Here is a 14,788-nt window from a genome sequence, read left to right as displayed (position 1 = left end):
GGCTTTCACTGCACTACTGTGTCCAGGTGTCCAGGGATTGATGTTGTGAGTGCTCATTGTAAACCAAATATCACGTGGAGATGTCATTGTCACTGTTACCTGGTGGGGTGATCATGGTACATCTAACCAACAGGAAAAGATTGTTTAACAACACAAATTAGAATTTTGAAATCGTTTATTTTGTTATAATATTTTACAAGCTGAAAAGGATATGTGAGTGATGCCTTGTTTGACATTAGAAAGAAACAAATGATTGGATAATACATATTGTTTAACATTAAAATGAAAGAAAATAAAGCGTTAATGAAAGTTCTCCAGGCATCTACATACTGTAAAGTCGGCAAGGAGCCATCTCAGTTTTCACGACAGCAGCACTTGTGCTGTCAAGAAGTGGAATACTACATTTCAAAACAACTATGGCTCTTGACTGGTTTCACAGTATCAACGTGATTGAAAAGAACAGTGTGCAGCATATATTCATATAACATGATTACACTAGAGGACATTTAAGTTATTGAATAATTATCATATTTTCTCTTCAACATCAACAAATTATCACACATTTGACAAAAAAAATCACATTTTTCAAAGTAATCAAGGCTGAAAAGATCTGAGACTGTGGCCACGTTTGGCCTTTTTGGGAGACTTCGGCCCATCAGTGTGATCGTTTGACCTCATAAGCCGTGACACCAGATGATCGTTTGAGCCAAGATGACTTCCTCGACTATAAAATTATACAACAATGTTGATGTTTCCACAAAACACAATTATATACTTGCTGTAAAGTGTCCGTCAAGACCATTGGCATTTGAGTGCTCAGTCGACTGGCACTAATTCCTCTATGTGTTTGAGGTCCCCTGCTTTCTATCAAAGACTAATCAAGACCATGTTAGTCCTACGTGGACCATTGTTTACTAACTAAGTGTATTTATGTATTGTGAGTGGTCTTTGTCTCCTCTGTTCAAATAAATGTGTGTGTGTGCTGGGACTGATTTATTGAAAACTCTACAACATCATGAGTTTAACATGAATTATAAACCAAATTCAAATTGACCAATTCAGACATAATCTCCACATATGGAGCCAGTCCCTACATTCACCACCAATGCTTCAGAGTCCATGTTGCATTACTTATACCAGTAATCTTACTTATAATCTTGGGAAACTGACATGAGGGAGGTCACATTTAGGTAAACTGATACGGATCACTCCAATTTTCTCATTGAAAGTTGTCAATAAGCGCTCATGAGAGCTTCAGAGAAGAGAATTAGCAGCCAATGCAGCCTCCCTGGGTCACAGGCCTCAGGCAGTCAACACTACCAGTCATCTTCCTCTTCTAACACAATGCCACCACTTTCAATAAAACATTCATCATGAAACATGCTGTAAAACGGTGGAATCGTTTTGTGAGTGCAATCAGGTTATAAACTGAATCATTATCAAAGGGTTAATCCAATGTTGAAATAAGAGTGTACATGGTGCATTGTGTTGAACAAGTGAGTTCATATTGGATGAGATCAGCTGGATAATCCTGGCACATAGCCCCTGATCGGTGATCCATTCCGCCTCATGTACCCCTCTATTGAACCACCAACTATTCATATCACACTCCATGCATCCACAGATCCTCTATTGAACCACCAACTATTCATATCACACTCCATGCATCAACAGATGTGGTTTTATTGTCGATGGCACTCAGTGTTTGATTACAGTTCATGCACATGTTGGGTAGTGAATTCTGTAAAGTGTCTTTTGAAGCATGAACATTGGCCTGGCTAGGAACCTCACTTTTAAAACTCTTAACTTAGAAGTCTGTTTCAGGACTTCTGAGATTAGTTTGACTCCTGATCAAAAAGTCAAGCTTAAGCCCTGCCATTGTCGGGGGACCCTCTTGCCAACCCTGTGACTGACAACCAATACAATACTTATCCCAAAACGTAGGAGTTACAGTACAAGTCAAAAGTAAATGATCTCACTCTTTCGTTGGTTGGTAATCATCAGTATCAAAGGAAGTGCAGCGTTCTGACCGTATAACACCAAAAAGTAACTCAATGTCAGATTCTGTAACCTTCCCCGTGATGAAATAGTGCCCCAGTTTGTTCAGTAAGGCCTTTGTGTCTATGTACAACACCTGTGAAAGTCTAGAAGTAATAGGTTTATGAAGGAAGATCACTTCTACTGGTTTTCCATGTCGTTTGAGTCCATCAATAAACTCTGCTTTGACTGGGGACAAAGTGTTAGAAACCACATTCATGGCGCTTATCTTTTGATGTATATGTGTCCTTTCTTCCACTGTGCTGTTCCGAACTGTGCTGATACACTCAGATTTCTTTATGTCTATCCTCTTATGCAGCATCTCTGCATGCTGGTCGATCATCTCCACGACCATCTTCTCCTGGTGGTGGAGGTAATCAACATATTCCCTAAACTCATTCATGTAATCCATCATATCCGGTATACGAGTACGAATCCTAGGCTTCATCGTGTCCATCTCATGGAGCAAACTCTGTGATGTCCCAAACGTCACTTTCAAACTTTGATAATTGACGCAGGACGGGGTAGGTTTATCTCAAATATACTTGAACACCTTGACTTTGCCCAGCCCCTCGGTCACTACCAAATGACCCTGGTTGTTAATAGCAACGGCCATCGGATGCCAGAGTCCGTCGAGTTTTGTGAGAAGGAATTTGAAAAATCGCCCATCAGGAAGAAGAAGGTGGATCCGATTATTCTGGTTGTCTGCAATGAAGATGTATCCGAACTCATCAGTGCAGACACCGTACGGTTGGAGCAGTTGATCTGCCTTGATACCGTACGTACCGGAGCTTGCCAGACATTCGCCGTTAGCGCTGAACACTTTGATGTTCGGAGCCGCCCAATCAGTGACAATGATGTTGTCATTCTGCATGACCGAGATGTAGTATGGATCAGTGAAGTACTCGACGCCCTCCTCGTCCTTCCCCTTAATCGTATCCTTCAATGTGCCATCCTCATCGTGAATGGTAATCTGCTGGCGGCCGCAGTCAAGCACGATCATGTGACCTTTGCTATTGACCGTGATCCCACGTGGATGTTTGAACGGGCCTTCGATCACGTTTACAAACCGACAGTCGCTCGAGAATATCTTCAGGTTCTCTTTGCCATAATCTGTGATGGCGATGTTGCCGTTTTTCAGAATGGTGACATCGTAAGGACTGTCTAACGCGAACCTGCCATGACCTGCGATACTCGTCTTGAAACAGCCTTCCTTGTCATAGATCTTGACGCGTTTGTTCCCACGGTCAACGACCAGGAACTCCCCTTTATCATTGATCGCTAATCCAGTCGGCCAGATGTCCTTGACATCGTGATCACTTGATGCATCAAAGTGCATCAGTTGCTCAACTTTGGTCAAAGCTGGTAAGATGCTTTGCATGTGAAGCATCTCCTTGGACGGACCGTTGGGGATCGCGCCTTCCTTATCCACCGTCCGCATTGCGGTGTGGATCCTACCAAAGAGTAACTCGACATTTTGTTCTGTCGCTGTCCCAGGCAGGAAGTTAATGGCAAGTTTCTTCAGCAGTGGGTTTGTCTGAATGTACAACAAACGCGAGAGTCTATCCGCGATCTGTTTATATAGGAACAACACCTCATCTTGCTTGCCGTGTTTCATGATAATGTCCAAGAACTCAGCATTACCTGTCAAGCCACGGAGCGTATGGTTCATACCTTTCAGCTTCTGCTCGACCCCAGCCATCTCCTGCTTGCTACCATTCTGCACCGAGTCAATCAGTTCAACCTTACTCTTGTCAATCATCTTATGCAGCATATCTGCATGCGCCTGAACATTCTCTACGATGGTTTTCTCCTGGTGATTCAAGAAGTTCATGTACTCGCCCAAGTTTCGAAGATAGTTTTTCATATCGGGGATCTTTCCCTTGATACTGGCTTTCAAAGCTTCTAATTGTTTAAGGATTTTATCCGAAGCAGGTTTCATGTCCATCCAAGTGTGATCATCGTGGCTCTTCACCTTACACTTGGGACAGATCAACTGTTTACAGTTCTCACAATAAAGGCTAAGGTGTTGTCCATCGTGGAGCGGGCAGCTGATCTGCTGTGCCTCGCGGAGATCATGATCATAGCGGTGATTCTTAATCTCACGGAATGGTGCAACACGATGATTCCGCGTAACTTTCGTCTTCTTGTGCGCATCCGTGCAACCTTCACACATGTTATCCTGACAGTCTAAACAACGGTTACTCGCGACCGTACGCTTTCCCTCAAACGCACAATAATCACATGGCTTTGGATCATCACTCTTACATTCCGCTAACTCATTCAAACTGTGCAGGAAAAAGTTTGTTTTGAGCTCCATGAGGCCTTTCACTCCGTTGGGGAACTTGGTTTCCTCCTCGCATAACGGACACCTGAAGTACAGGGCCTTGGAGCCATTTTTGTTTCCCTTTGGATGCTGGGAGATGTAGTTATTAAGACATTTCTGACAGATGGTGTCCAAGCACGGGAGGAGCTTGGCATTCTTCAGCGGCTGAGTGCACACCTTGCACTTGATGATCTCTGTCTGGATGATCTCAGCGAGCGTTTGGTCCATGGCCCTGGTTGCGTTATTTCATCTACAACGATAGAGACAAAGTCATGTTACAATATGGTGACAACAGTGTCGTGTAGATACTGATTGCTTGCTGAATCCTGGGTGATTAACCTGAAATAATGAAAGTACTTCTCTGTTAGATTTGCTTTGTCAATCACAGACGAGTGGTGTGGTGTATGAGCTGTGGGTCCCAGACCTAGAGAGCGGCTGTTGACACCCAGTGACAGCTGTTGTATTGCATGTCATATCCAGCGAGCTGGCATCACTGTCATTTGAAAAAGGGCGTATTCCATTCATCTATTATTTGTCGAATGGACTGTGTTACATGGTCGTCATCTGATTTGAGTCCTCTTCAAAGTGAGAATCGATACTTTGTGTCGCTTCCCAAGAATTTCAACAAATAATTCATTATCCTCCACCAGTTTGCCGAGTTCAGTTCTAGCAAGTCATGCAAAATGCATGTAATTGTGGGTTGAACACTTGAAAACGCTGGTGGACTTGCTGAATATGAACAAATCATTAACAAATCAATGTTGCGTGGTTCACTGTCATGTGCCTCCCTTTGTTCTGTGTCCTCTCTCAAGTCCTTGGGAGTGCTGATAATATATGCTCAATGCATCCTTGGGAAAGCCAAATTGGCTGCCCTAATTTCAGCTAAAATCACCATCAAGGTGGACAGTGGTGGCAAAGAACATGAAAAGAGAGATTTCTCCCAGCAGTTTGATGTGGGAGTGGGTCAGAAGAGACTCTCAGGAGAAACGTACGACTCCACAGGTTGGGACCTGCTCCTGCATACCCTACCCAGCCCCTGCTAGGTCAGCTTGCTCATCCTGAGCCTGTCCTTGCTATAATACAGCACTGAAGCAGTCATCACAGTCCACCTGTTGCAATTACCAGAATTGGAGTGAAGCAACTTACCAATGGTCTCAAATGTACATGCCATTCTCCCCACTGAATCGGGATCCGCCAGACCAAGAAGTGAGTGATGGATATCCAAGTGAGCTGGTCAGATGGTGGGATGGTATGAGATGCATCCTCAGCCTGCACCTACTCCAGCATAGATGATCTGCACTGTACTCAGCTGTACATGGACCAATATCATAGCGAGCCCTATCCCCAGTACTCTCAAATTTGATTGTCGAGCTTACATTATGATTTACATATTGGCAGCTGTTTGATAACATTTTATATTCAATATGGGGTCGTTAGGCTTCTCCCAGGGTCTCTATGACTATTAAGTGGTTCTTCAGCCCCTTTTGGCAGCAAGGTCATTGATAGCCATGTTAAAGGGGAACAGGCCTCTGTCTCATTCATTTGGTTTGTTCAGCATTTTGGGCAACATGCCCTCAGTGGTTTTGGGGGCAGATGACCTGTTTCTTCCTCCGTCACCCCTCCTGGCTTACACCATGGAGTGAACCTAATAGAAATGATACCATGGTCCATTGGCTTGGCAATTGCCATCAACTAAAAAGGCCTGAGGAAGCAGTGAAACCGCTGTGATAGAGTTGGCTTCCTTTTAATCTGTGAATCCTGAGGTGAAGAGAACGAGAAAAATCTTAACAGAACTAAACAAAATATTTTGGGCAGACAATCGTCTAATTGGTTGTTTACAAACTCCTGGGTTTGCTACTAACAACACTAGTTACGCTAGTGTACCACTGGGGCATATGGTTAAATTGTTAGCATTTCAGAGCCATGTTGTGTTGTTGGTTAGGGGCAGTGTAGCGTAACACATGGCCAGCACTTCTTCCTCTCTTAGCCTCTAATGCTTTGGGCTGGTGAGGCTATAAGCAATGAATGGTTCGAGCCTTAGGTCCTTGGATGCCCACAGTGGTGCAACTCCAGTAAAATAGAAGCCAAACTTTGGGCTGGAACAAGGAAAGAAAAGCAGTGCCAGTTCTGGTGCCGTGGTTAGCATCCAACAGAAGCTCATTCAAAAACTCCACCACATTCGTTAAAACCATCAACACCAATTTGTAGCTAAAATTGACACTAATTGAATTAAATCAGAAAAACTTTTGGTTGATTTATAGAAAACATTAACAGCGCTCTGTCGGTGATTTGATTGTTGCTTCAGCCTTGTAGTGTAGTGAATCAGGGATGTGTCCCACACTCCTCATAACATATCAGCGAAATGGCAACAGCCGTTGGAAGCCGTTCGTATGGTTTCACTGCTTGATTGCTGGGCTCTGTGGTTATTAGCTTTAATTGGGCAGATGTTTGGTTTGTATTATATTCAATATGTAAGACAGAGCCTGTTGTACTTGTAGCACTGCAGGTTATTCTACCGTTGATTGGAGGCTCTTTATGTCTTTATGTTATTATGCAATGGCCTAATTTATTTTAAATCCACATGTGCCATCTGCGATACCTGGGTTTGACTCCCAGTCCTGACTAACAGGGGAGATTTATGGAAATTCTGGCATGTCAGTTTTGCCTTTATAAATCAGAGCACCTAGCACCAAGCTGTTACAGGACTGAAGACTCGAGAAGGGATAATAAGGCTCGGTCTGATGTTCAAGAATCCTCTGTTCGAACCCCTAAAGGCTCTGGGTGAATGGCAGACTTACCTTGGGTATAAAAACTTGAAATTGTTATCCCAGTAGCTGTGTCCCCTTGAAACAAAAGAGCACATTTTCACTCAATGCTATTCAATGCCTCGTCAGTGATAATTTCCGAATGATTCTCTCGGTGTTTCCTCCGCCCAAACTTTCCTTCTGTAATTGGCAATTGGTGTCAACCGAGGATGTTATTAACTCCCACTGAAGTGTCCTCTGAAATATTGTGACATTCAGTAACCTTGGTAACAGAAAGTCTGTCAATTTGTTTACACCAAATCCATACTAGGAGCATAGTGAAACATTTAGGAAGAGCTTTAATGAGTTGTATTGATTTGAACTTAGTGTGTCAGGGGTATGATTGTTGACATGTTGTCGCTAGACAAGATTGTGGCGACTCCTGCTGGCTTGTCTGAATGGTGTTATTTGTTGTTGAACGATATGTATAGATTACACGTTGACTTCTTGCTCTCCACTGCAGGCGTGTTGCCTGATTGGTCTACACAGACAACATGGCCTAAAGGGCCAGAAATGTAACAGAAGATGGCTGGCTGGGCAGGATTGTCATCTGTTGCCTGATTGGTCCACACAGACAACATGGCCTAAAGGGCCAGAAATGTAACAGGAGATGGCTGGCTGGGCAGGATTGTCATCTAGATGAAAGCAAGTAATGTTTCGATAGCATGCCCCACAGCCATTTTTCAAATTCTCTCATATGAGAATACCATTGCCATTGATTGTACATACCATGGCATGATTGCATCCTAAATATGATGAATGGCCTTCAAATTATATAGCACTAGCAGTTTTTTAGTGGGGAAAGAAACATGTTTCTGCAACTATTTTGTTTCAAAGCTTGCATTTGATACTGGTTGTGGTTGGTGATTGTTACAAGTCTGCTATCACGAGGTATCAGCCATCTTACCACATCACTGCCATAGTTTAGGACCTGACTGCTTTACCCATGGCCTGCAGGGATGTCTTTTAAGGTTCTCGATGCCCAAGTCCAAGGTTGCTAACTCCTGAATAGCGCTAAGTATGAATGCTGTCTCAAGTGACTATGAGTAGAACTGCTTCTGTTCTGAACAGTTGGCAGACCGATTCACGTTCTTTCAATTATCAATATCACCATCTTCTTGTAATGTTCCTGAGTTGCTTGAGACAAGCATGCAGAGTTCTTGTGAACTGCACTCTCTGCTTGGAGAATAAAAATGAAGTCATTTACTTTTTAGCGGTTTACCTGATATCACTTTCACCTGGGGAGATGTCTACATCAGGTACACTAACCAGATTGAGAAAGTGGATCGCTGGAGTCCCGAGCAGGAACTGTATGATACACTGGGGTAACCCTGATTGTGAAGAGCATTTGAGAGAAGTATGAATGGGTAGACTGAAATAAGTGCTGGACCAAGTCTGGTAAAGAGGGCTGTATGAGGTGACCCATGATGATAGATTTTGGCTTGATTGCAGAATCCCTGACAAATGCCTCAAGAGCTTTGATGATCCTCCATTGTTTGCATTGCGTTTACACCAACCAAGGTATAAAAACGACTGCTTTGACAGGAGGAAGTGGAGGAATGTTGTTGCAACAGGGTTTAAATCACTTGTTCCTATTAATATGACAGGTATGCTAAGAGGAGATTGAGCTGGTTCAATGTTAGTCATAATCCATGTGTATATTGTATTGTTAGTCTATAAATATATAGGTTTTGGTTCAATACTTTATGTAACTCTAACTCTAAGCTGGGGATTAGCTCCAATGTTAAAGCTGAGGAGTTCCTTGTTATGTGTCGCACATTGACCGGGTTTGGGGACCTGGTGGTGTTGAGATGGTCTGGGGGGTGTGAGCCAACTATCTCGAAATGCCTCGCATGGTCTGGCTAATGAAATCAACAAAAACTGTTGAATTGGTTCACCGCTTAATCATCTATCTGATTGAATACATGAGGAACTCATTTCTTAAAGTCATTTCTGATGGCATTTTTATGGTTAAGCAATATTGGTGTTGCAATATGGCCGGGTAAGATTGCATTGGCTGACAACCATAACGTGATTAATGTGTTGTAGACCATCTACCTGTTTGAATCTCGAGTAAGCAGAATGATTAGGACAGCGCATCAATAATCAAGTCATTATGATGAGTTATGACTTGGGTACATTTGGGACTCCACATTGGTTGGCATGACGACGTTCAGCAACATGATTTGCTCACCCACTGAATACAGAACTGGTCACAACAAGTAGAAATCCACAAGCACTCAGACCAATATCAAATGTACACAACTAACCAACAGCATCTCAAAATCGCTCTGATATCTGTCAAAATGATTTGATGGATTGTTGGCGATGCATATCAAATGATGGTTCAATGTTTAATGGTATTGATCCCAGATCTCGAATGACACTTGATCAGTTGTAGGTTTTGAATGCTGAGGATGTGATGACTGGCATTGGTCTGAGCTCAGACACTCTCTCAGTCCTCAGTTGGACTGTTATGGCAGTGAATAATCTCTCCCATTCAACCAGGCAAAGTACACATGCAGGCTCAATGCTTTAACCTTTGGTCAGGGTGCCATGAATGAAGTATAAAGTGGCATGATATGACAGTGTGTATCCAAGTCATTTCTAACCAGCTCTGCCATTCTCAAGTTCAACCTTTGATAAATCAGTTATTATTGAATACTTACTTGTGATTATCTCATGATTTCACCCAACTCGGCATCAACCTCACGACTGTTGACATAAGACCAACTCCATATCCAATGGCTACATAGCTCTGCGGCCAAGGCTAATCCCAGACTTTCTCTCTCACCAAGCCCCGACACAAATCTCCCCAGCTAACATGTTATTAGACAGTTACTAGGCCTTTCCTTTTCAAATGGTAGCTTTTGTTATGTTGTGAATGGTGCATGTCAGTCTGAACAGTTTGAATGAAAGTTGAGCTCATATGTGCAAACATGCGGCTAGGAAAATAAGGCTGAACATTAGACTCATTCTCTAAGGCCTTTGTCGGCATCCTGTTGTCCTCATCCAAGCCGTGTGTGAGACCAGCTCATGGTAATGTTACCCTTGGATGCTCCAATATGTTTGGATTATCTGATAATGAAAACAAGTGACCTAGATAGATTGATGGGTCTGATCATTGATGGCTGGAATTGTATTTGATCATGTTATTCAGGTTTATGTCTCTCCAAATATTGGATGAAGAAAAATGCCATCATATCTTCGTCATGGTCTTTCACCTGATTATTCAGATCTGGCCATATCGTAAAGCATGACTTCGTTACTCCCCACCTTAACCTTCTTAATCTGTCTCCCATAACATTTGTAGTCTTCCATCGGGTGCAACACATTTGCACTTGCGATTGGGGGAAATCTCTCCTGAAGGATGGCCAGTCGTCCCTTTCAAGAGGCGGCTGGAGACCAATCACCTGGGAAGGCACCTCAAGCGCTGAAGTCGCAAACCAATGTATTGTACAGTAACAGTCAGTGTAACAGGTTGCTATCATCATTGATTAGTCTGGATAGCCGTTCAGTTCCAGGCTTAGTGTACTCAGTATTCTTGATTCACACTGCTGCTGGAACGTGATGCAAAAACCAGTTGTGTGGGGGCGTGAAGTAGAATGGATGCAGTGGTTGTCATCAATTAGCACTGGCTGCTGGACCTCCCACTACGGTTGGTTCAGGAAATGAGAAAAAAAATGAATGGGCAGATAAATATGAATAGATATAACGGCATGTTTGATGAGGAATATTGAAGTCATCAAGACAAAGAACATAAAAACATCGTTCCAACTACGAGATTCATTGATATGAATGTGGTGCGGCCAGCTGTCAACAAATGGTGATGAAGAATGTACAGTGAAATGTATGAGAAGAATGCGCTGATGGTTCCTTGTATGATTTGTATGATTTACCTTGGACATAGGAGCAGTTGGCCTCCTGTGCCGTGTTAAGTCAGCAGACGGTAACCTGAGCTCCCTTGTTACTCTCCTCGCAGAGATAAACGCCTCAGGTTGGCTTTTCTTAGCAAGACTTAAAAGAGGCTACAAAATACAAGTCAACGTCGTTTGAGCCGTGAGAAATCCTGTTGGTGATTCTTGTGCAAGGCTCGATGGCATTGTCACACTGTGTACAAACATCACACGTTTGGCCCCATTGACCTTGCAACAATTGATCATGACATAAACAGTGAACAGCGTCTGACGTGACACTGGGACATGATTCTTGAACGAGGTGGAAGTCAGTTATCCCTTGGTGCAATATTTCAGCACTGCACTGTGATATTGTGGTCAAGCATTCCATGAGAACAGCCACATTCAAACCTGCCCCACACATTACATGCATTAGAGGTTAAGACACCAAGATGTTGTACATCACAGTGAAGATCAACTTGACTCGCTTCCAGTTTACAAACCTCAAGGAGGTGAAGTATTCGGCTTTATCGATATTCATGTTTCAGAACTTACAGATCTGGCTTTATTCTGCTCAGGATTAGATATTGAGGAGAGAGCTTACTGTCAACTTGGACATTATTAGATCTCTAACAGTATTGGGTGATTGTATTGTAGGAGGAAACCGGAGACCCCGGAGGAAACCTATGCTTTAAAGAGTCGCCCTCTCTGTCACTTATCTCTTGAGTACACCACGAATCAAACCCAGGACCTGAGAGGTGAAAGACCCCGGCACCTGAGAGGTGAAAGACCCCGGCACCTGAGAGGTGAAAGACCCCGGCACCTGAGAGGTGAAAGACACTGATATTACCGAAGTGCCATTCTGACAGCTCAGGGTTGAACACCTGAGTCTCTGGTTTCAAGATGTTGATGTGTTCTGATCAGGTCTCATTGTTATGGAGATGAGTGTCAGTTGCTAGCGTTCTCTCCAGGATGCATCATAGAGATCCATTTGATTGTAACCTCCACCAGGGTCATGCATGTTTTCCATGGCCTTTGCTGCATATAAAGACTGAATCAGCTTTATTGGCACTCTTATTATTTACGCAGACATCTTCAAGTCAATATATCCTGGAGTGAGAGTCAATCATTGATCCAACCTTTCAATCATCATTGGATGAACCCTTTATTAACCGGCTGCAATTGTGTAGTAATAGGATAGCGATCTGCCACTCAGGACCTAGAGGGAAAAGGTCATTCTGTCTCAAGCTTGGCAACGAGCTTTGTAGATGGTACGAACTTACATTAAAGCTTGTTTGAAATAACACGTCAGCTCACTTTGTCACTCTCAGATCAACATCAAGCAACTTCAAATTTATGAAAACTTCAAAGAGAGTTTTAAAAAGTTGACATGTAGAACAGTACAGTGTGACATGGATAGCCCTAGATATGCAGACTGTGTGTTATATTGCTCCATATGGTCTCCCCTCATACTCAGCTGAATTCCCAATAATGCCCAACCAGGAGCCATTAGTGTCAAAAACAAGAGAAAAAATACACTCAAACAATTGATGTTTGAAATACAAGACTCAAGTATAAAACTAGTTAACGACACAACCCAAACATGTGTCAAATTGTGGGACACTCCAGGAATCTCCAAACATAATGGTCTTGCGGAGTTTCCTTTGTTTGTAATTGGCCTATTCTTTCCTTGTTTCATACTTGTGTATTCCTTTGTTCAAAGTGTTTTATGAAGTGTGGTCTGGTTTGACAATAGTGCACAGTGGTAATTGACAACATTGACAAGTTATAATAAACTATAATTTCCCTTCAACATTGAATGGAATGTAATTGTCACCACATTGGAAGGCAGTCCCAAGGATCAAATCTGGAGACCTGTTTCATTGTGATACTACTGTGATGGAAGACATCTCTCAGTCTGAGTGAAGACTTCCACGTGCCCTCAGTAGTGAGGTTCTGCCATATTCATTGTGTGTGTAATATCATCAATGCACTGCCTTCCCATCAACTTGGCTCTGAACAGTTCAAGTCATGTTCCGCGATATTCTCTCTTGGTGGTGATATTGGCGTGCGATATTGCAAACTACACAACAGCAAATGTCGCTCGTCGCTCACGGAGCAAACACAAGGGTTATTCGATGCCAGATACAAGTGTTATTACGCAGGCTACATGCTGCATCCCAAGTTAGACGATTATTGCGTGTCGTTCAGTTGGGCATCTTTGCCTCGATCTAGGTTAATGGTTTTCTGATTTCTTTAACCCACTTTGGTCTAGCAGATAATTATTGCCTGAAGTTGCATTCCAGGTGTTTCTGCCCAACAGTTTCTGGCTGAAAACCCCCAGTAAATCTCTGGTCCTATTGGTGGGAAAGTATGATCAGTAATTGGTCCAGTTTGAGTTGATCATCCCTACAACCCCCTCCCCCCCCCCCACACACCCCATCTTGGCAAAGCATTGCTTCTACCGGACCATATTGAGAGATGTCACAGACAACCCCCCCCCCCCCTCCTGACCAAGATCATACACACATCCATGTTCTCAGGGAGAATTCATAAACACTGATAGTTTACAACAAACATTAGAAGTTGCTGATTGATTCCCTTTTCAAATACTGTAAAGCTGAGTTGTAGCAGTGATCAGCCCTAAATATGTACATGTACTTTATAGTGAACTAAAAACGTGAACTCAAACCTGTCATGTTTACCTTTAAGAAGTGACCTCCGGGCCTGTTTCAGTAATACCAATGGTTCACTTGATTATCCTAGTAATCCACTTGCAGCCATCCCAAGAATGATTACAAATCCCTGAGATGAGTGAAGATTATAGCGAAATGATGCGTCTGTCGGTGTAGAGTGCCCATTGACAATGATGAGAATCCTGTCTGTAATTGATTGGATACCAATACGTGGCTGGATGGAATATTCAGGAGACGCGTGTGTGTTCTCGATATGCTATTCCTTTTTTATGTTTCTCACAGCTGGTCTCTTGTTGTGGTAAACATTCGCGGAAGCATCCACCTTGAAGACTGTGCTGTCTGGAGTGTAAGCATCAATGTCAGGCGGTGGGGGGCTGCCTCATTAGCATTGAGTCAGGTTGCTTGTTGATCAGCCTGGTCACTTGGTTCAGAAGATGCACTACAGGACTGCCTCTGGCCAATGTTTTCATCCAGACTGGCCTTGCAGCAGAAAGGTCCTTGCTGGCAAGGACAGCCCTGTATTTTGGTTTGTTTTGAGGGGGGTGAAGAAAGTCACTGTGAAGTCCCCCCCGCGAATAGCAAGGGTAAAACCATAGCAAAATCGTGGAAAGAAGGTTTGGTTGGTACGATGTGTTTAGGGCATTGACAGGGGCATTGACAGGGTGAGATGAGAAGTGACCTTGACTTGAGATACAATGCCGGCTTAGGCCTACTCTCACATGGCATAACAATACTAATGCAATCTCCTATTCAATTGTAACTCATACATTGAAGTTGACTATTCATGTGTAACTCATAGTTGTAGTAATTTGCATTATTTAGGCTCTTTTCACAATTCCATTTGCATTTGCCATAAACATAGAGAATGATTGGGAATGGTGTACCTGGTGTGGATGACATTTTAACCCTTGCAGATGTGAAGTCTGTATGATGCTTAGCTTTTGAAACCTTTATGAAAGCCCCTGTCAGGTTAGGTTTCTTCAAGCTTGGGCTTCAGGATGAAGACTCACCCATTGAGACATGGAGAGT

The 14,788-nt window shown here is 43.1% G+C and overlaps 2 protein-coding genes across 15 annotated transcripts in view; one reads left to right on the top strand and one right to left on the bottom strand.

Annotated features, from left to right (window-relative positions):
- Nucleotides 1-14,788, top strand: part of LOC135500008 (islet cell autoantigen 1-like) — a 41,817-nt gene that overhangs the window by 19,718 nt on the left and 7,311 nt on the right. The gene's annotated exons all lie outside the window — the stretch shown is intronic.
- On the bottom strand, nt 164-14,400 carry LOC135500011 (tripartite motif-containing protein 2-like). Of its 4 annotated transcripts, XM_064791136.1 has the most exons (3): nt 9,837-9,997; nt 7,162-7,206; nt 164-4,613 (listed from the first exon to the last, which is right to left on the bottom strand). In XM_064791136.1, exon 3 carries the CDS (start codon nt 4,589-4,591, stop codon nt 2,573-2,575), a length of 2,019 nt encoding a protein of 672 aa, XP_064647206.1. In that variant the 5' UTR covers nt 4,592-4,613; nt 7,162-7,206; nt 9,837-9,997; the 3' UTR covers nt 164-2,572. The 4 variants fall into 4 exon arrangements, with proteins under 4 accessions (XP_064647206.1, XP_064647204.1, XP_064647203.1 ...); XM_064791134.1 differs by lacking the exons at nt 7,162-7,206; nt 9,837-9,997 and adding an exon at nt 13,769-14,400; XM_064791133.1 differs by lacking the exon at nt 7,162-7,206.

Source organism: Lineus longissimus, chromosome 15 (genome assembly GCF_910592395.1).
Source record: "Lineus longissimus chromosome 15, tnLinLong1.2, whole genome shotgun sequence".
Taxonomy (NCBI): Eukaryota; Metazoa; Nemertea; class Pilidiophora; order Heteronemertea; family Lineidae; genus Lineus; species Lineus longissimus.
The sequence above is the reverse complement of the archived record's forward strand: the minus strand, read 5'-3'. Positions and strand labels throughout refer to the sequence as shown.